Genomic DNA, 22,233 nt, shown 5'->3' with positions numbered 1-22,233 from the left:
TCTCGGCTCACCACAACCTCCACCTCCCGGGTTCAAGTGATTCTCCCGCCTCAGCCTCCTGGGTAGCTGGGATTACAGGCATGCACCACCATCCCCGGCTAATTTTTTGTATTTTTAGTAGAGATGGGGTTTCTTCATGTTGGTCAGGCTGGTCTCAAACTCCTGACCTCAGATGATCCGCCCACCTCGGCCTCCCAAACTGCTGGGATTACAGGCGTGAGCCACCGTGCCCCGCCATACCATGCTGTAGTTCTAAAAAAAAATTCCTGGGTTGGGTGTGGTGGCTCAGGCCTGTAATCATAGCCCTTTTGGAGGACAAGGTAGGAGTATTGCTTGAACAAAGGAGTTCAAGATCAGCCTGGGCAACATAGCAAGACCCCCATCTCAAATTAAAAAAAAAAATAATTCCTCCTGTCTAGCTGAAACTGTACCCTATGACCAACATTTCCCCATTCCCCACCGCCCCAACTCCCACCAATCCCCAGACTCTGGTACCATCATTCTACTCTCCACTTCTATGAGTTGTTTTAGATTCCAAATATAAGTGAAATCATGTCGTGTTTGTCTTTCTGTGCCTGGCTTATTTCATCTACCGTAACGTCCTCTAGGTTCTTCCATGTCACAAATCTGGTGGGTTTTTTTGTTTTTGTTTTTTGTTTTTTGAGGCTGAATCTCACACTGTCCCCTGGGCTGGAGTGCAATGGCACAATCTTGGCTCACTGCAACCTCCCCCTCCCAGGTTCACACGATTCTCCTGCCTTAGCCTCCCGAGTAGCTGGGATTACAGGTGCATACCACCACACCTGGCTAATTTTTTGTATTTTTAGTAGAGATGGGGTTTCACTATGTTGGTCAGACTGGTCTTAACTCCTGACCTTGTGAGCTGCCTGCCTCGTCCTCCCAAAGTGCTGGGATTACAGGCGTTAGCCACTGCACCCAGCCTTGTCTCTTTTTTTTTTTTTTTTTTTTGAGACGGAGTCTCGCTCTGTGGCCCAGGCTAGAGTGCAGTGGCACGATCTCAGCTCACTGCAAGCTCCGCCTCCTGGGTTTACGCCATTCTCCTGCCTCAGCCTCCCAAGTAGCTGGGACTACAGGGGCCCACCACCTCGCCTGGCTAGTGTTTTTGTATTTTTTAGTAGAGACGGGGTTTCAGCGTGTTAGCGAGGATGGTCTCAATCTCCTGACCTCGTGATCCGCCCGTCTCGGCCTCCCAAAGTGCTGGGATTACAGGCTTGAGCCACCGCGCCCGGCCCTTGTCTCTTTTTTATAAGCCATTCTGACAGGTGTGAGGTGGTATCTCATTTTGGTTTTAATTTGCATTTCCCAGATGATCCATGCATTGTTCAGCATTTTTTCAGATCGTTGCCGGACATTTGTATGTCTTATGTCTCTTTTTTTTTTTTTTTTTGAGACAGAGTCTGGCTCTGTCACCAGGCTGGAGTGCTTTGGCTCGATCTCGGCTCACTGCAACATCCGCCTCCTGGGTTCAAGCACACGCCACCACGCCCAGCTAATTTTTGTATTTTTAGTAGAGATGGGGTTTCACCATGTTGGCCAGGCTGGTCTTGATCTCTTGACCTCAAAATTCGCCTGCCTCAGCCGTCCAAAGTGCTGTATGTCTTCTTTTGAGAAATATCTATTCAGGTCCTTTGCCCGTTGTTTAAATCACATTGTTTTCTTGCTATTGAGATTTTTGTTTGTTTTTGTTTTTGTTTAGACGGAGTCCTGCTCTGTCACCCAGGCTGTAGTGCAGTGGCACGATCTCGGCTCACTGCAACCTCCACCTTCCGGCTTCAAGCGATTCTTCTGCCTCAGCCTCCCAGGTAGCTGGGATTACAGGTGCCCACCACCATTCCTGGCTAATATTTTTGTATTTTTATTAGAGACCGGATTTCACCATATTGGCCAGGCTGGTCTTAAACTCCTGACCTCAGGTGATCCACCCACCTCAGCCTCCCAAACTGCTGGAATTACAGGCATGAGCCACCACACCCAGCCGCTATGGAGATGTTTTAAGTCCTTATATATCTTAGATGTTAACCCCTTATCAGATGTATGGTTTACAAATACAATCATGCATCATGTAAAGATATGTAATCCCAGCTACTCTGGGATGCTGAGGCATGAGAATTCCTTGTACCCGGAGGCTGAGGTTGCAGTGAGCTGAGATCATGCCACTGCACTCCAGCCTGGGTGACAGAGTGAGACTCCATCTCAAAAAAAAAAAAAAAAAAGAAAAAGTAGGCCAGGCTCAGGGGCTCACACCTGTAATCCAAGCACTTTGGGAGGCCAAGGCAGGCAGATCATGATGTCAGGAGTTCAAGACCAGCCTGGCCAACATAGTGAAACACTGTGTACACTAAAAATACAAAAAATTAGCCGGGCGTGTTGGCATGAACTTGTAATCTCAGCTACCGGGGAGGCTGAGGCAGGAGAATTGCTTGAACCCAGGAGGCAGAGGTTGCCGTGAGCCGAGGTAGTGTCGCTGCACTCCAGCGTGGGTGACAGAGTGAGACTCTTGTCTCAAAAAAAAAAAAAAAAGTAATGATAACAAAATAAAGAATGGTACACCTATCTGTATAAAGCACTTACCATGAATGGAACTTCTGGGACACGAAGTTGCTCTGCGTGGGTCGCTGAGGAGTGAATGTCAAGGCACAGGACAAAGTCTACTGTACGCGACTGTAGACTTTATCAACCCTGTATATTTAGGCTACACTAAATTTATTTGAAATACTTCTTTCTTCAATAATAAACCTTGGCTTACTGTAAATTTTTACTTTACAGATTTTTATTTATGTATTTATTTGAGACAGTCTCACTCTGTTGCCCAGGCCAGAGTGCAGTGGCACAATCTCGGCTCACTGCAACCTCCGCCTCTCAGGTTCAAGCAATTCTCCTGCCTCAGTCTCCCAAGTAGCTAGGATTACAGGTGCCTGCCACCACGCCCAGCGAATTTTTGTATTTTTATTTATTTATTTTATACATATATATTTTTTGAGACGGAGTCTTGCTCTGTCACCAAGCTGAAGTACAGTGGCGCCATCTCTGATCACTGAAATCTCCGCCTCCCGGGTTCAAGTGATTCTCCTGCCTCAGCCTCCCTAGTAACTGGGATTATAGGCACATGTCACCACGCACCCAGCTAACTTTTGTATTTTTAGTAGAGATGGGGTTTCACCATGTTGGCCAGGATGGTCTTGATCTCCTGACCTCCTGATCCGCCTGCCTCAGCCTCCCAAAGTGCTGGGATTACAGGCATGAGCCACCGTGCCTGGCCTACAAATGTTTTAATTTTTTAAAACTTTTGGACTCTTTTGTAGTAACCATTAGCTTAAAACACAAATACAGCTGGGCGCGGTGGCTCATGCCTGTAATCCCAGCACTTTGGGAGGCTGAGGTGGGCGGATCACCTGAGGTCAGAAGTTCAAGACCTACTTGGTCAACATGGTGAAACCCTCATCTCTGCTAAAATTCCAAAAAGAATTATCTGGGTGTGGTGGCGGGCACCTATAATCCCAGCTACTCGGGAGGCTGAGGCAGGAGAATCGCTTGACCCTGGGAGGTGGATGTTGCGATGAGCCAAGGTCGCGCCATTGTACTCCAGCCTGGCAACAAGAGTAAAACTCTGTCTCAAAAAAAAAAAAAAAAAAAAAATCTGGGTGTGGTGGCTCATGCCGGTAATCCCAACACTTTGGGAGGCCGAGGAGGGTGGATCACCTGAGGTCAGGAGTTCAAGACCAACCTGGCTAACATGGTAAAACCCTGTTTCTATTAAAAACAAACAAACAAACAAAAACCTAAAAAATCAGCCGGGGGTGGTGCCATGTGCCTCTAATCCCAACTACTCTGGAGGCTGAGGCAGGAGAATTGCTTGAACCCAGGAGCCAGAGGTTATAGTGAGCCGAGATCACGACATTGTACTCTAGCTAGGGCAACAAGAGTGAAACTCCGTCTCAAAAATAAATAAATAAATAAAAATTAGCCAGGCATGGTGGCGTTAAGTCTGTAGTCCCAGCTACTTGGGAGACTGAGGCAGGAGAATCACTTGAACCCGGGAGGCAGAGGTTGTAGTGAGCCAAGATGGCACCACTGCATCAAGCCTGGGCGACACAGGGAGAGGCTGTCTCAAAAACAACAACTCAAACAACAACAACAACAACCCCACAAACACAGCATGGCACAGTGGCTCGTGCCTATAATCCCAACACTGGGCGGCCAAGGCAGGAGGATTGTTTGAGCCCAGGAGTTCTGAGACCAGTCTGGGCAATGCAAAGATACCCTGTCTCTACAAAATATAAAAACCTAGCTGGGCGTGGTGATGTGTGCCTGTGGTCCCAGCTACTCCAGAGGCTGAGGGAGGATCACCAGAGCCTGGGAATTCAAGGCTGCAGTGAGCCATCATCGTGCCACTGCACTCCAGCCTCAGTGACAGAGTAAGAACCTGTTTCAAAAAAAAAAAAAAAAGATAATCAATTCACCCCCAAATGCCTGGGTTCATTTCTGGGCTCCTCTGTTCTGTTCCTTTGGTCAGTGTGTCTATTTTACACCAGTATCATGCTGTTCTGGTTACTAAACCTTTTTGTTTTTTCTTTTGAATAGGAGTTTCACTCTTGTTGCCCAGGCTGGAGTGCAATGGCATGATTTTGGCTCACCGAAACTTCAGCCTCCCAGGTTCAAGTGATTCTCCTGCCTCAGCCTCCCAAGTAGCTGGGATTACAGGCATGCGCCACCACGCCCAGCTAATTTTTGTATTTTTAGTAGAGATGGGGCTTCACCATGTTGGTCAGATTGGTCTCGATCTCTTGACCTCATGATCCGCCCACCTCCGCCTCCCAAAGTGCTGGGATTACAGGCAAGAGCCACTGCACCTGGCCCTAAATATTTTTTTTGAGGAAGTACTTACAGTAAATGAGATTTTCTCTATTTCTTTTTTTTTTCTGACTTTTAATTTCTGCTTTTTTCTTGATTTTTCAGATAGTTTGTTAAGTGTACAGAAATGCTACTTATTTTTGTTTGTTGATTTTGTTTCTTACCACTTTAGTTCTAACAGCTTTTTGGTGGAGTCTTTAGGGTTTTTTCTAATACAAGATCATGTTGCTGGCAAACAGAGACTATTTTTCTTCTTCCTTTCCTATTTGGATGCTTTTTCTTTCTCTTGCTTAACTGGTCTGGCTAGTACTTCCAGTACTATGTTGAATGACAGTAGAGAGTGGGCATCCTCATCTTGTTCCGGACTTTTTTTTTTTTTTTGAGACAGAGTCTCGCGCTGTCGCCCAGGCTGGAGTGCAGTGGCCAGATCTCAGCTCACTGCAAGCTCCGCCTCCTGGGCTCACACCATTCTCCTGCTTCAGCCTCCTGAGTAGCTGGGACTACAGGCGCCCACCACCAAGCCCAGCTAATTTTTTTGTATTTTTAGTAGAGACAGGGTTTCACCGTGCTAGCCAGGATGTTCTCGATCTCCTGACCTCGTGATCCGCCCACCTCGGCCTCCCAAAGTCCTAGGATTACAGGCGTGAGCCACCGCGCCCGGCCTTGTTCCTCATCTTAAAGGAAAAACTTCTCCCCCTTGAGTTGTGGCCATACCATAGATAGTTGTTACTGTTATATGTTATGCCATATTATGTTGAAGTACATTCCTTGTTTGCTTAATTTGAGTTTTTATCATGAAAAGATGTTGAATTTGGGCCGGGCGAGGTGGCTCAAGCCTGTAATCCCAGCACTTTGGGAGGCCGAGACGGGCGGATCACGAGGTCAGGAGATCGAGACCATCCTGGCTAACATGGTGAAACCCCGTCTCTACTAAAAAAATACAAAAAACTAGCCGGGCAAGGTGGCGGGCGCCTGTAGTCCCAGCTACTCGGGAGGCTGAGGCAGGAGAATGGCGTGAACCCGGGAGGCGGAGCTTGCAGTGAGCTGAGATCGGCCACTGCACTGCAGCCTGGGCGACACAGCAAGACTCCGTCTCAAAAAAAAAAACAAAGATGTTGAATTTGGTCAAATGCTTTTTCTACAGATAATGGGATGATACTTTTTTGTTTGTTTTTTTGAGGGTCTCACTCTGTCACCCAAACGAGTGCTGTGGTGCAATCTTGCCTCACCGCAACCTCTGCCTCCCAAGCTCAAGCGCTTCTTCTGCCTCAGCCTCCCGAGTAGCTGGGATTACAGGCATGTGGCACCATACCCGGCTAATTTTTGTATTTTTAGTAGAGACGGGGTTTTACCATGTTGGCCAGGCTGGTCTCAAACTCCTGCTCTCAAATAATCCACCAGCCTCGGCCTCCCAGAGTGCTGGGATTATAGGTGTGAGCCACCATGCCCGGCCTAAATTTTTTTAATCTAAAAAATAACTGACGGCCGGGAACGGTGTGTCATGCCTGTAATCCCAGCATTTTGGGTAGCTAAGGCAGGCCAGGAGTTGGAGACCAGCCTGTCCAACATGGCAAAATCCTGTCTCTACTAAAAATACAAAAATTAGCCAGGCGAGGTGGCACACACTTGTAATCCCAGCTACTTGGGAGGCTGAGGTGGGAGAATTGTTTGAACCCGGTAGGCGAATTCCAGCCTGGGTGACACAGTGAGATGCCATCTTAAAAAAAAAAAAAAAAAAGCCGGGCGCGGTGGCTCAAGCCTGTAATCCCAGCACTTTGGGAGGCCGAGACGGGCAGATCACGAGGTCAGGAGATCGAGACCATCCTGGCTAACATGGTAAAACCCCGTCTCTACTAAAAAATACAGAAAACTAGCTGGGCGAGGTGGTGGGCGCCTGTAGTCCCAGCTACTCGGGAGGCTGAGGCAGGAGAATGGCGTGAACCCGCGAGGTGGAGCTTGCAGTGAGCTGAGATCTGGCCACTGCACTCCAGCCTAGGTGACAGAGCGAGACTCCGTTCTCAAAAACAAAACAAAACAAAACAAAAAAATTTGTTCCCAGCCAGGCGCGGTGGCTTACGCCTGTGATCCCAGCACTTTGGGAGGCTGAGGCAGGTGGATCGCCTGAGGTCAGGAGTTCGAGACCAGCCTGGCCAACATGGTGAAACCCCATCTCTACTAAAAATACAAATTAGCCTGGCATGGTGGCGGGCGCCTGTAATCCCAACTATTTGGGAAGCTGCGGAAGGAGAATCGCTTGAACCCAGGTGGCAGAGGTTGCAGTGAATGGAGATCATGCCATTGCACTCTGGCCTGGGCAACACAGCAAGACCCCGTCTCAAAACAAAATAAAATAAAATAAAAAATAAGGAAAAGCTGTTGGATTTTGTCAAATGCTTTTTCCACATATAATGGGATGGTCTAAGTTTTTTTAAATCTAAAAAATAAAAGTAATCATGTATGCAGAACCTCCTTCCCCAGTATCATTCCCTCCTCCCCTAGCTGCAGACTGCTGAGGCTGAACTGGAAGAATCGAACAGGCACTTCCCAGAAGGATTTCCTGGACCTTTTTTAAGAAGGGCCACTCTAAGAGACTCTGAACTCCATCCCTGTTCAAACATTTTTCCCTGTTCTGAGGTCTCCAAAGTTTCAGCTCATCACAGCACCAATGCCCATTGCAAAGAACACATGATTTATTCAGGACAACTCGTCATCAACAGCACTGACTCAAGGAACAAAACAGATAAAAAACTACAGCAAACGTTCTGACCCTCTGGAGTGAGACCCGCTGAATTCATACAGCTCAATCTGTAAGTGTCCAAGATCCAGGGGGCAGGTTCTCAAGCAGGAAGCCTCAGGCACTCTGGTTCTGTGGGAACCTCCCTTGGGCATCTGCTTGAGAATCTGGGGAAGGGTCACTGTCAGGGCAGGTCCTTTCTGCAGGCGGTATCCTGCTGGGAGCTCAGCCTAACCAAGGCCTGGTCTCTGTGCTCTTGACCTTCATCTCAAGGCCAAGGAGAGGGCACTTGACCCAACTCTGCCAGCGAAGCAAATCAGACGGTGATTCAAGTAGTGTGGTCCCAGGAGCAAGGCGGGCGCAGACAAGAGCGAGTGCATTAGGAGTCCTGGGCAGTGAAGTAGTGTGGTCCCAGGAGGAAGGCGGGCGCAGACAAGAGTGAGTGCACTAGGAGTCCTGGGCAGTGTCTGCTGGGTCCCAGGCAGTGGCCCAAGGTTGTGAAGGGGTTGGAGAAGGGGCTGAACCACCAGCTGACAAGTACTGGAGAGAGGGTGGCCCAGGCCGGCAGGAAGCATCATGTCTCTGCCTCATCCTGGAGGTCCTGGAGTCAGCCCAGTTCTCTTCCCACCTTTACACTCAATTCCAGTACAGAACTCAGAGCCCACCCAGCCAGGACCTGCTGGAAAATCAGGCAGGTCCTAGAAGCATGGGGAGAAGAGGCTGACTTTGATCTTGGAAAATGAAGAGGATCTTGTCTCCAACTCCTTTCTACCTTCCTACACCCACGCCTCATCCCCAGAGCACTCACCAATGTGCAATACATAGCCAGGAGTCTGAATAAATAGTCAAAGTCTCCCAAATACTGCGCAGGTGCAGAAATCCAGGTGGCATCCAAGGAAAAGCCTGGTAGAAGAGCCCCCTGGGGAAGCCGTTTCTGGCCCACAGCCAGGCTTGGGAGGGCAGCGAGAAGTCCTGCCCACCAGACTCGGAAGGCTTTGGGGGCAGGAGGGCTGCTGGGGCCTGACTCCTGCCAGCCAGTCTGGAGGACAAGGGTACTCACTATGGCACCTAGCTTCTGGACGCAAACCTTGTACAAGGAGGGAGGTGACTTGGTGAGAACTGGGAGCGGCCAGCTGCCCCTGCTCAGGGTATACCTGCCCCAGCCCTGGGAACAGCTCAGGCAGGGGTCAGAGAAGGCCCTGCACCTCCCTCAGTCCGCAGAGGGTGGAGGGATACACAGAGGCACAGACATAGCCCTCCTGGTACTGGCAGGACCCAGGGCCTTTAAGCACAGCTACCCCCGGCCCCAGAGAAGCTTCCTCAGGCCCCACTTGTCCTTTGTGGGACTCACCCACCCTGGGTTGGGACCTGGAAGCCGAGGAAATGACAACTCTTCTGAAGCAACAGGTTCCGACCCTGGGCTCAGAATCAAGGTCCTTTTCTTTTGGGACAGGAGGGCCTCTGGGAGAACCTCCAGAAAAACCAGCTCCCCCTCTTCCTTCTCCCTCCCCGGGCAGAGCACAGGGGCAGGAAGCTCAAAGCTTCGTCCTTACTCAGCAGCATTTGGTTTCCAAGATTTCTGTGTAGGGAACGGGTTCAGAACCCTCTAAGTGAGGCACGGAGGGCTCCCTCGCAGTCGGGGGGACCCAGGAGCCTGGGGCTGGGGGATGGGAACAGGAGGCAAAGGCCAAGCTTGACCTCCAGGGGCCTTGCTGAGCCAGTCTTCTCATCTGTCTCCCAGGTTCAGGGGAGCAGAGGGAAGCAGGGAGAGGAGGCGGCTCAGGATAAGGCACCCCAACAGAGAAGGGCAGGGAGAGTAATGGACAGAGGAAACATGGAGCAAGACATAGTCCCACTCTGGGAAGGAGGCGGAAGGAGACAGGCAGAGAGGTAGAGACAGAGAAGGAGGGGCTGGGAGACCTGGAGGCCTGAGAGACCCTCACCCCCTCACACACACATACGCGGGGAGGAGACGCCTGGGGACTTGGGCCCACGTCCACACCAACCGACTACAGACATCTGTGGGTGAGAGAGATGGCAGGCCTCTGCTTTCAGTGTTGCCTTCCCTGTGGAGCAGCCGAAGTGCCCCACTCAGAAGCGGTTTCTGGCCCATTGGCCAAGCACCTCCCCTGACCAGAGCCCAGGAAAAGACCAGAAGCAGGAACCCAGGCTGGGGCAGCAGAGCCGAGGCAGGGAGGGGCCGCTGGGAGCCTCCCAGTGCCGGAAATGGCCCTGGCCCGGGAAGGACAACTTCCCGAGCTTCAGCCCTGCTCAGTATCCTGGGCAAAGAGGGCAGGGTGCAGGGCAGGCGGGGAGCTGGGCGTGGTGGCAGAAGAAGGAGCACAGCACAGTGTGTCCCCAGCGGGCACCGCCTGGGACTCGGGCCAACCCTGCGGTTTCCCCTCAGGCTGGGTTCCTACAGGTTTCTGTGAGTCCCGTGAGCCAGGGCACAGGGTCGGGTGGCTTCTCTCCCAAACATGAGCCTCTTGCCGCCGGGTTACTTTGAGTCTTGGAGTTCCTTGGCTTTCTGCAGGATCTGGCAGACATCTGTGATGGGGTAGTCCTGGGCACAGGAAAGGCCAACAGTTGCCTCTGAAGCTACCTCACCCCTGCCACACTGACACCCTCCCTGCTGGGACCCGTTGCCATGCTGGATCCTGGGCCTCAGGGGCAGGAGCATGGAATACCAGGCATCCCACACTCCCCAATCCCCAGAGCCCTGCATGCAGCTGACGCTACACCATGCAGCACCAACTCAACCGATCCACACACAACCACTCCCAGGCTCTCGCGGCCCTTTCCTCAGGACCAGACCGTGCTGCCTCAGCTCTCCCACTACTGCCACTGAACTCGAGCTCCCTTATGTGGAGTCAGTGGCACTGGGCCAGTGTCTGAGCATCAGCTCGAAGTCCCAACAGTGCTGTGAGTGGCTACTGTGATTCTGCTCATTTTCCAGATCTAGTCCATGAAGTTATGGAAAACCAACTCTAGGCTGGGCACAGTGGCTCACGCTTGTAATCCCAGCACTTTGGGAGGCCGAGGCGGGTGGATCACCTGAGGTTGGGTGTTTGAGACCAGCCTGACCAATGTGGAGAAACCCCATCACTACTAAAAAGTACAAAAAAAACTAGGCGGGCTTGGTGACGCATGCCTGTAATCCCAGCTACTCAGGAGGCTGAGGCAGGAGAATCGCTTGAACCCAGGAGGTGGAGGTTGCAGTAAGCTGAGATTGCGCCACTCCAGCCTAGACAACACAGCGAGACTACGTCTCAAAAAAAAAAACAACAACAACAACAACAAACCAAACCCACACTAAGGCCAGGTGCTGGTGAAGAAGCTGAGACCCAGAGATGCTGTAACTTGGCTTGGGTCACGTGATGAGCACAGCAGAGCAAAACTGTGGACCTAAAGCTGTAGGCCCTTGAGCCCATCTTTTTTTTTGGAGACAGAGTCTTGCTCTGTCACCCAGGCTGCAGTGCAGTGGCGTGATCTCGGCTCATTGCAACCTCCACCTCTCGGGTTAAAGCGATTCTCCTACCTCAGCCTCCCAAGTAGCTGGAAATTACAGGTGCCCGCCACCACGCCCAGCTAATTTTTGTATTTTTAGTAGAGAGACGGGGTTTCGCCATGTTGGCCAGGCTGGTCTCGAACTCCTGACCTCAGGTGATCCACCCACCCCAGTCTCCCAAAGTGCTGGGATTATAGGCATGAGCCACCGCGTCCAGTGAGCCCATGTTCTTAATCTCTACACCCCAACCTCCTTCCCCTGGCCTGAGCATGGCCACCAGCAAGCGCAGCCACATTGTGGGCACCTGCGGTGTCCCGGGTGTGAACACCTATGTAGAATACACAGTTTGAAGGCCAGGTCACTTGCTCAAGGCCACCCAACATTCCAGGTCAATGGCAGAACCAGGATTCAAACCCAGATCCAAACCAGATCTGCCTCAGGGGTGTGGACTCTAATCCCTGCTACGCTCCACTGCCCCTGCCCAGTCTGTCACAGTGGCTGGCGTGGGCGGGTGCCTGGCAAGTGCCGGCCTCATGGCAGTGGCTGGGCCTGCCCCCAACTCCCATTACCTGCAGCAGCCGCATGTTCACAGTGAAGTCCCCTTCCAGCAACTGCTCCCGGATCAGCCTATGAAAAGCAGCAGCAAAAGCGCTGGGACCTGGGATACTCTGAGCACAGGCCCTGCCCACTACTCCCTCCCTACCCACCTCGAGTTTGGTTTGGCGCCGTCCCAAGGACTCCAGAAGCCCACTCCAGCCATGAGAGAGCAGCCCTGCCCACCCTTCAGGGCGGAGGGTCCTCCCGTCTGGCTTCTCCAAGGACCGCCCTGGTGAGCTGATGCCAGCTCATGCCCGCACTCACATGAGCATGGCGCAGCAGACGAGGAGGAGGAAGTCAAAGCGGTTGTCATCGGCGAAGAGGGAGTCCCAGATGCGGATGACATCAGGCAGCAAGAACTCCTGGGACAGCAGCAGTGTCAGCCAGCGGAAGGCGAAGAACTGGGGTTTGATGTTCTGCTCTTGCTGGGGAGACAGCGTGGGGGGGTGGGAAGCGGGACTCCATGTTGGCTGCTGGCCATGGAGCACCACGCAGTGGGTCAGAAGTGAATTCAGAACAGCAGGGCCCAGCATGCCAGGTGTGAGCACCAGGGCTGGCACCAGGCTTCCAGATAGCCTTGCTTGGAAAAGGGGCAGAGCCTGTTTGCTGCCAGCCAACATCCTCAGATCTTCCTATTTTTTTAAGAGAAGCTGGAAACCCAAACCTTTATGTAATAAGCTCTCCAGATTTATAAATGATGGCTCAAACTCTTCACACACTTTGCAGATGATAGCCTTGGGTTTGTGGATGTGCTGAGTGACCATCACAGGGCACTTACTATAAGCCTGGGCTATGCTCAGCATATTAACTATGTCCTCTCACTCATTTGATCCACAGAACAATTCCACAGGCAATTATTCCCACTACAGACGAGCCTTCTGGTCAGCCACAGTGAATATTAACTGAAAAAGCGTGCTACAAAACAGCAAAAGCATACTTCCTTTTTTTTTTCCCCCAGAGATGAGGTCTCGCTATATTGCCTAGGATGAAGTGCAGTTGTACAATCAAGGCTCACTGTAACCTTGACCTTGAGAGCTCCTCCCTTGGCCTCCTGAGTAGTTGAGACTACAGGCCTGTGCCACTATGCCTGGCTAATTAGTTTTTAAATTTTTTGTAGAGACAAAGCTTCACTATGTTGCTCAGGATGGTCTCAACCTCTGGGTTCAAGCGATCCTCCTGCCTCAGTCTCCCAAAGTGCTAGGATTACAACTGTGAGCCATCACACTCAACCCTTGTTTAAAAAGAGATGATTATTCCTGGCCAGCCAGGCACAGTGGCTCACACCTGTAATACCAGCATTTTGGGAGACCAAGGTAGGCGGATCACTTGAGGTCAGGAGTTCGAGACCAGCCTGGCCAACATGGCGAAATCCCATCTCTACTAAAAATACAAAAACGAGCCGGGCATGGTAACGCATGTCTGTAATCCCAGCTATTAGGGAGGCTGAGGCACGAGAATTGTTTGAACCTGGGAGGTGGAGGTTGCAGTGAGCCGAGATTGCACCATTGCACTCCAATCTGCCCTCTGACAGAGTGAGAGTCCGTCTCAAAACAAAAGACAAAAAAGGGCTGGGCGTGGTGGCTCATGCCTGTAATCCCAATACTTTGGGAGGTCAAGGTGGGTGGATCACGAGGTCAGGAGATCAAGACCATCCTGGCTAAAACAGTGAAACCCTGTCTCTACTAAAAACGCAAAAAATTAGCTGGGCGCAGTGGCGGGTGCCTATAGTTCCAGCTACTTGGGAGGCTGAGGCAGGAGAATGGCGTGAACCCATGAGGCAGAGCTTGCAGTGAGTGGAGATCGCGCCACTGCAATCCAGCCTGGGTGACAGAGCGAGACTCCGTCTCAAAAAAAAAAGATATGCTTAGATATGTATTTTATTTTTCATGAAACTTTTTGTTTATATGTAAATAAATTCCTTTTGTTTTATGAAATAAACACGGAATGCCAGTACAATTTTTTAAATTATATTAATTTTAAAAAATGAAGTTAACACTTACCTCAGAAGACTACTAATAGCTTAACCAATTAAGTTCATAATAAATGCCCTGCAGTATGCCTGGCACACAGTGGGCACCATTCTCAACTTTCCTTTTCCCTCCCAGCTTGCTGGGCTCTGGCCATCAGCTGCCTCAGCACATGGGTCAGTGTCCCGGGCAGCAGCAGCAGCCGCCACGTCCGACCGCCAGACCTTGCCCTGGGCTGGGATGGCGCAGCAACTCTCTGCCTCCTGTCCCTTTCCATCCCTCTGTTCCTGGGGTCCTCACCAGTTTCAGGTAGAGCTCCACGTCCTTATCCTTCAAGGTGGAGTAAACCTTCTCCATCTTGTAGGTGATGCCACACTGCGAGTCATCTAGGCTCTTGATGAAGTTGTCCCGGATCTCGGCCATGAGGTTAGTGAAGCAGAAAAAGGTGTCTGCCTCGGCGTGCTCTGGGAGAGACGCAGGATGGGGGCAGAAGTGGCGCACTCCAGGCCCATCCCACCTCTTACCTACCAGACATCTGCCCCGCTCTGAGCCCCACTGAGTTGCCCCGTCCTCGTGGTGGGGCTCAGTCCTTCCTCTGTCCTTGATCCCCTCCACCCCCAGGTTAAAGACATCGCCTCTTTCTTCTCACGTCTGGCAACACTGTACATTCACTTAGCAATTTATTACATACTCTCCTGATGACAATTTAAAAATTATTATTTAAATCTTCTGGCCGGGCGCGGTGGCTCACGCCTGTAATCCCAGCACTTTGGGAGGCTGAGGCGGGCGGATCACGAGGTCAGGAGATCGAGACCATCCTGGCTAACACGGTGAAACCCCGTCTCTACTAAAAATGCAAAAAATTAGCTGGGCGTGGTGGCGGGCGCCTGTAGTCCCAGCTACTTCGGAGGCTGAGGCAGGAGAATGGTGTGAACCCGGGAGGCGGAGCTTGCAGTGAGCCGAGATCGCGCCACTGCACTCCAGCCTGGGCGACTGAGTGAGAGACTCTGTCTCAAAAAAAAAAAAAAAAAAAATTATTATTTAAATCTTCTAATTCGGCTTCCTATATATCTACCTTCTCTACCAGAAATTAAATTACAAATATCAAGAGATCAGTAAACATCCAACATTCTAGAAGATCACAGCTGCAAAGGATCTCAGAGATGATCCAGGCCAACTCCTCAACTGGCAGAGGGAGAACAGAGGCCCGAGAGGGAAAGTGAGCTGCACAGCCTGGCACGGGCCAGCAAAGACTGATGTGAGCACCAAGAGCCTTCTTACCTTTCCACTCACTGTTGGGGTCGGTGGCAAAGGTGTAGTAGAGGGGCCCCACGATTTCATTCATGCCTTGCACGTAAGCGATGCCAGGGTTGAGCTTGGCATAGATGAACAGGATCCGCTCCACCACCTCCCAGTGGGCCTCACAACCATTGGGCAGCACTTCGTATTCATTTAGGGATGATGGCGCAGAGTTCTTTTGTGGGGAGCTCATCTGGAGGAGAAAAGGAGGACCCCATCAAGAAAGACAATGCCAGGGTGGGTGGCTCATGCCTGCAATCCCAGCACTTTGGGAGGCTGAGGTGAGAGTTGAGCCCCAGTGGCTGGGGCTGCAGTGAGCTGTGATTATACCATTGCATTCCAGCCTGGGTGACAGAGCAAGACCCTGTCTCAGGAGAAAAAAACAAAAACAAAAAGAGACAACATGGGCCGGCCACAATAGCTCAAGCCTGTAATCCCAGCACTTTTGGAGGCCAAGGCAGGAGGATCACTGGAGCCTAAGAGTTCGAGACCAGCCTGGACAACATAGGGAGATCCCGTCTCTATAAAAAAAATGTAAATATTAGCCGGGTATGATGGCATGCACCTGTGTTTCCAGTTACTTGGGAGGCTAGGGCAAGAGGATCACTTGAGCCCAGAAGGCTGAAGCTGCAGTGAGCTATGATCACACCGCTGTACTCCAACCTGGGTGACAGCAAGACACTATCTCACCAAAAAAAAAAAAAAAAAAAAAAAGGACAATGTGAAGGAGGACAATGTGTTCTTGCCAGAAATGTCAATGTTTACTGTTAAGCCTGGACCTAGCTAGCATATGGGACATACGTTGGCGCAGAGGAACAAGTCAAACACCACCATAAGGAAACAAGGAGACAAACCTAGAACATGGCACATTCTACAATACAACAACGGTCCTAAAACCTAACTTATGGTGGTAAAAGTCAGAGCAGTGAGAAGTACTAACTGGAAAGGGGCATGCAGGACCTTTCTGGATGTGGACATGTTCTTTATCTTGACTGACTGGCACTTACACAGGTACACACACAAGAAAAACATTTTCTAATTGTACACGTCATTGCACGTAAGTTACACTTCAATTTAAAACAAAAACTTTAGGGCCAGGCATGGTGGTTCATGCCTGTAATCCCAGCACTTTGGGAGGCCGAGGCGGGCGGATCACCTGAGGTCAGGAGTTCGAGATCAGCCTGACCAACACGGAGAAATCGTGTCTCTATTAAAAATACAAAAAAATTAGCCAGGCATGGTGGCACATGCCTGTAATCCCAGCTACTCGAGAGGCTGAGGCAGGAGAAGCGCTTGACCCCAGGAAGCAGAGGTTGTGGTGAGCCGACATTGCACCATTGCACTCCAGCCTGGGCAATAAGAGTGAAACTCTGTCTCAAAAAACAAAACCAAAAAAATACCAAAAACTTTAAATATGTCAAAAACAGACAACTGGCCAAGACTTTTCTTTCTTTTTTCTTCCCCCCAGACAGAGTCTTGCTCTGTCGCCCAGGCTGGAGTGCAGTGGTGCGATCTCGGCTCACTGCAACCTCCACCTCCCGGGTTGAAGTGATTCTCCTGCTTCAGCCTGCCGAGTAGCTGGGATGACAGGCACCTGCCACCACGCTCAGCTAATTTTTTATATTTTCAGTAGAGATGGGGTTTCACCATGTTGGCCAGGATGGTCTTGAACTCCTGACCTCGTGATCCACCCAAAGTGCTGGGATTACAGGCGTGAGCCACCATGCCCGGGCCTGGCCAAGACTTTTCAAAAAGTCAGCTGTTAAGGTGATGGGGTTGGGGAGGAGAGGCCTAGTCCAAATCAAGAGACCAAAGAAAGAGAATCTCCAAAGATACCACTGGCACAACTGAGGACATCTCAGTCGTTCATGGGTGATATTATGGACTCATGGTTAATCTTCCCAGATGTGGTACTGGTAAGTAGGAGAATGCCCTTCTTCTTTTTTTGACATGGAGTCTTGCTCTGTCACCCAGGCTAGAGTGCAATGGAGTGATCTCGGCTCACTGCAACTCTGCCTCCTGGGTTCAAACTATTCTCCCATCTCAGCCTCCCAAGCAGCTGGGATTACAGGTGACCACCACCACATCCGGCTTTTTTTTTTTTTTTTTTTTAAAGTAGAGAGGGGGGTTCTGCCATGTTGGTCAGGCTGATCTCGAACTCCTGACCTCAGGTGATCCGCCTGCCTTGGCCTCCCAAAGTGCTGGGATTACAGGTGTGAGCCACCGCGCCTGGCTGACAATGAATGCCCTTATTCTCAGGAGATCCTGCTGAAGTGCTTGGTGGTAAAAGGTCAGACATCTGCAACTTACTCTTTTTCTATATATAATACACACACGAATAAAGTAATGTGAAAAATGTTAACAACTGTTGCATTTAGATGGAAAATATACAGATAATTATCCAGTGTACTCTCCTTTCAACTTTCCGGAATGTCTGAAAATTTTCATAAGAAAAGGCTGGAGGCCGGACACAGTGGCTCACACCTGTAATCCCAGCACTTTGGGAAACTAAGGTGGGAGGATCACTTGAGGTCAGGAGTTCGAGACCACTCTGGCCAAAAATCTCTACTAAAAATACAAAAATTAGGCCAGGCGCGGTGGCTCATGCCTGTAATCCCAGCACTTTGGGAGGCCAAGGCAGGCGGATCACAAGGTCAAGGGATCAAGACCATCCTGGCTAACACGGTGAAACCCCATCTCTACTAAAAAATACATAAAAAATTAGCCAGGCATGGTGGTGGGCGCCTGTAGTCCCAGCTACTTGGGAGGCTGAGGCTGGAGAATGGCATGAACCCGGGAGGTGGAGCTTACAGTGAGCCAAGATCGCGCCACTACACTCCAGCCTGGGCGACAGAGCAAGACTCCTTCTTAAAAAAAAAACAGGCCGGGCGTGGTGGCTCAAGCCTGTAATCCCAGCACTTTGGGAGGCCGAGACGGGTGGATCACGAGGTCAGGAGATCGAGACCATCCTGGCGAACACGGTGAAACCCCGTCTCTACTGAAAATACAAAAACTAGCCATGTGAGATGGCGTACTTATAATCCTGTGCAACTTGGGAGGCTGAGGCAGGAGAATGGCGTGAAACCCGGGAGGCGGAGCTTGCAGTGAGCTGAGATCACCACTGCACTCCAGCCTGGCGACAGACCGGCCTCAAAAAAAAAACAAAAAACCAAAACCAAACAGGCTTCAGGCGCCGTGGCTCAAGCCTGTAATCCCAGCACTTTGGGAGGCCGAAGGAAGGATCATGAGGCCAGGAGATTTGCATCCATCCTATTAACACGGTGAAACCCCTGGGCTCTACTAAAATACAAAAAACTAGCCAGGGCGTAGGTGGCGGAGCCAGAAGTCCCAGCTGCTCGGGAGGCTGAGGCAGGAGAATGGCGTGAAACCTGGGAGGCGGAGCTTGCAGTGAGCTGAGATCCCGCCACTGCACTCCAGCTCACACAGAGCTGAGACTACATCTCAAAAAAAAAAAAAAAAAAAAAAGAAAAGAAAAACAAAACAAACAAACAACAACAAAAAAATTAGCCAGGTGTGTGGTGGCACGCAAATGCTATCCCAGCTGTTCAGGAGGCTAAGGTATTGTCTGTTGTTCCAGGAGGCGGAGGGCGCCAGAGCCAAGACCTGTGTTACCGTAATCTGTCCCGGGCTTAAAAGAGCCTTTGTATCACTCAAAAAAAGGTTGAAGATAAAGAGACGATGATCCCTACTGAAGACTCATGCAATGAGCCCGGGTCCCCAACACCAGCTGCCTGTTAGGATCCCTTGGGAACTTTGTAAAGATTCACGTGCCTGGGCCCTGCCCTAGACCTGATCGGTCGGAAGCCCCAGAGGTGAGTGACCCATCTGAGAGAATCCATGCAGTGACAGTGGATGAAGCCATCCTGGAAGCGTAGGGTCCTGGAGAGACATTAAACTCTCTCTCCCATAACATATACATACATATGTATGCATACACATGCAGGGATGTTCACACAGAGACACACATCAGTCACATTTACCAAGAGCTTTTTATGCGGCAGACAGTGCTATATGGGTATTCCTCCATTTAATCCACTGAACAATCTAAAATATTCTCTCAACATTATTTTCAAGATGAGGAAACTGAGGCTCAGAAATGTCAGACTGCTCCTTAAATGTCTAACATTAGGTGGTGGCATCAGGACTTGACCCTGAACTGGCTGACTCCCAAACCTAAGGTCCAGGGCTTGAGGGCAGGCTGCCTCCTGAGGATGCCCAGGGCTTTCTGCTTTTGAAGAATCTGCACAGCCATGACCTCATTTCATCCTCTTGGCAACTCAGGGAGGGCAGAAATGATTATGCCCAGTTGATGGTCAAGGAAACAAAGGCCAGGATGTGAACCTGGTATGACTTGCCCAGAGTCACACAGACGGTCAACTTTAACTCAAACTGCCCAATCATGAACCCACAGGCTTAAAGATGAAGTTTCTGGTGGGTTCTCTGCTACCAGTACCAAAAGTTAAACTAGGTAAGTGCTCCTTATACCCAGTTACTACAGTGAAAGGAATGACAGGAGCCAGTCCCCTCCCTGCCCTTCAGTCAGGAAATCAGTAGTCAAGAGTGCCGCCAACGAAGCCAGCCTCCTGGTTATCTCGCCACGCAATCTGCACTGCACAGTAGTTCTGCTGGACACCCAACTCTCGTAGGCACCTGCAACCCCGGATTGGCCATAATATCTGCCCCGCCCGCCAGACTGGACAAAGTCATTCCAGCGGTGGTGGCTCACGCCTGTTATCCTGGCACTCTAGGAGGCCCAGATAGGAGGATCGCTTGAGCTCAGGAGTTCAAGACAGTCTGGGTGACATAGCAAGACTCTGTCTCTATTTTAAAAAGTAAAACAAACAAACAAAAAACAAAGTCATTCTCCAGGGGAGAAAAACTTTTGCAGTAGTATCTGCCCTAGCTTGTTGGAGGCTATAGAGAAGGCTTTTTCCATTGAAGGAAGACAGTGAAAGTTTAGGGCAACAAGCCACTATTCCAGATACCAAAGTAGGGGGTGTAAATTAAGGAATAAGGTAATATACTTGCTTGACTACAAGCAGTTTCTCAGAGTGACAGGAATCTATTAAAAGTTGGGGGTTCTGCCGGGCGCAGTGGCTCAAGCCTGTAATCCCAGCACTTTGGGAGGCCAAGACGGGCGGATCACGAGGTCAGGAGATCGAGACCATCCTTGGCTAACACGGTGAAACCCCCGCCTCTACTAAAATACAAGAAAATTAGCCGGCTAGGTATGGCGCCTGTAGTCCCAGCTACCGGGAGGCTGGGAGGCAGGAGAATGGCTGAACCCAGGGGGGCTGGAGCTTGCAGTGAGCTAAGATCGCTGCCCACTGCACTCCAGCCTGGGGCCAGAGCAAGACCTCGGCCTCAAAAAAAAAAAAAAAATGTTGGGGGTTCTATCAGTTCCACCCCTGAGTCTCTCAGATCTAACTCTGCTGCATCCCTGCCCCCACCACCTCTTGCCTAGACAACTGCAGTGGTCTTCCAGGTAGCCTCTCTAGCACCACTCCTACATCTCCACAGTGCCTAAAGCATTTCTGACGCAAGCAGACGTGAATCACGTCACTGCCCTGCTTACAGTGCTGTAAAGGATTCTCCCCACCCCTCATGACAACGGCCCCACGTGGCCTCACCAGCACCAACCTCTTCCTTCACTCTCTGCTTCTAGCCACCCTGGCCTCCCTGCTCTGGAACACGCCATGCTCTCTCCCGCTGAACACTTCGGCCTATGCCCTCCTCTCCACCTGGAATGCGCTCTTCTTTTTTTTTGAGACAGGGTCTCGTTTTGTCACCCAAGCTGGAGTGCAGTGGTGCAATCTAGACTCACTGCAACCTCCACCTGCCGGGTTCAAGCAATTCTACTGCCTAAGCTTCCCGGGTAGCTGGGATTACAGGCACCCACCACCATGCCCCGCTAATTTTTGTATTTTTAGTAGAGACAAGGTTTCACCATGTTGGCCGGGCTGGTCTCGAACTCCTGACCTCAGGTGATCCACCCGCCTCGGCCTCCCAAAGTGCTGGGATTACAGGCATGAGCCACCATGCCTGGCCAGGGCCAAATTTTTGTATTTTCAGTACAGATGGGGTTAAATCCCTGGGTTGGTCAGGCTGGTCTCAAACTCCTGACCTAAAGTGATCTGCCTGCCTTGGTCTCCCAGAGTGCTGGGATTACAGGCATGGGCCATTGTGCTGGCCGTTTTCTTAATTTTTATTTTTTTCAGACAGGGTTGGGCTCTGTCACCCAGGCTGGAGGGCAGTGGTGTGATGCAGGCTCACTGCAACCTCTGCCTCCCAGGCTCAAACCATCCTCCTACCTCAGCCTCCTGAGTAGCTGGGACTATAGGCACGCACCACCATGCCCAGCTAATTTTTCTATTTTTTGTAGAGACGGGGTTTCACCATGTTGCCCAGGCTGGTCTTGAACTCCTGGGCTCAAGCAATCCTCCTGCCTCAGCCTCCCAAAGTGCTGGGATTACAGGCGTGAACCACTGTGCCCAGCCCTATCACACTTTCTCACATTTGTAATGACCCCATTATAAGATTAGAAGCCTGGCTCATTCACTCACTGTGACGCAGGGCCCTTCCCAGCAGCTATTACACCCAGCTGGGACACAGCGAACCTCTGTTACCCAACTTTCAGAAAGCGCTCCAGGATCTGGCAGCATCAGGATTGCTCTGAGTAACTATCAAGCAGATGGTCATGGCCCGACACCTTGTGGCCAGGAGTTTAAGAGAAAAAGGAAAGAAAAGACTGTTGGGGGAGTCCCTGGGGATCCCAGGTTGGCACTCACATTTGTGACCCCACTCCGGTTCCGGGCCACCGTCTGAGATTTCAGTGTAGTCTGTTCCACTCTCTTACGAAGGGTTTCAAACTCATTCTGGGGGTCCAGGATGAGGAGGCAAGGGTACTCAGTGGCCCTCTGGAAGAAGGAAATGTCTGGGCACAACCTCCTGTCAAGAGGGAACAGGAAAGAATCTTGTTACTCGGGGTGGAGGTTTTCACCATCCCATCTGCACCCTGCTGCCAGGAGACCCCAAGACTCCCCAAAAGCATTGTTTATTTTTTTGAGACGGAGTCTCTCACTGTTGCCCAGGCTGGAGTGCAGTGGAGCGATCTCGGCTCACTGCAAGTTCTGCCTCCCGGGTTCACGCCATTCTCCTGCCTCAGCCTCCCGCGTAGCTGGGACTATAGGCACCCGCCACCACGCCCGGCTAATTTTTTGTATTTTTAGTAGAGA

General features: G+C 50.9%; 1 protein-coding gene across 1 annotated transcript; it reads right to left on the bottom strand.

Moving 5' to 3' along the window:
- Positions 1-7,540: 7,540 nt before the first annotated feature.
- Positions 7,541-22,215, bottom strand: TBC1D13 (TBC1 domain family member 13). The gene is made up of 6 exons (XM_031654622.1): positions 21,787-22,215; positions 14,960-15,170; positions 13,979-14,142; positions 11,976-12,136; positions 11,684-11,741; positions 7,541-10,169 (listed from the first exon to the last, which is right to left on the bottom strand). The coding sequence occupies exons 2-6, from the start codon at positions 15,168-15,170 to the stop codon at positions 10,104-10,106; spliced, it is 660 nt and encodes a 219-aa protein (XP_031510482.1). The 5' UTR covers positions 21,787-22,215; the 3' UTR covers positions 7,541-10,103.
- Positions 22,216-22,233: the final 18 nt, after the last annotated feature.

This window comes from Papio anubis, chromosome 13 (genome assembly GCF_008728515.1).
Source record: "Papio anubis isolate 15944 chromosome 13, Panubis1.0, whole genome shotgun sequence".
NCBI classification, from domain to species: domain Eukaryota; kingdom Metazoa; phylum Chordata; class Mammalia; order Primates; family Cercopithecidae; genus Papio; species Papio anubis.
This window is presented reverse-complemented; position numbering and strand designations above follow the sequence as displayed.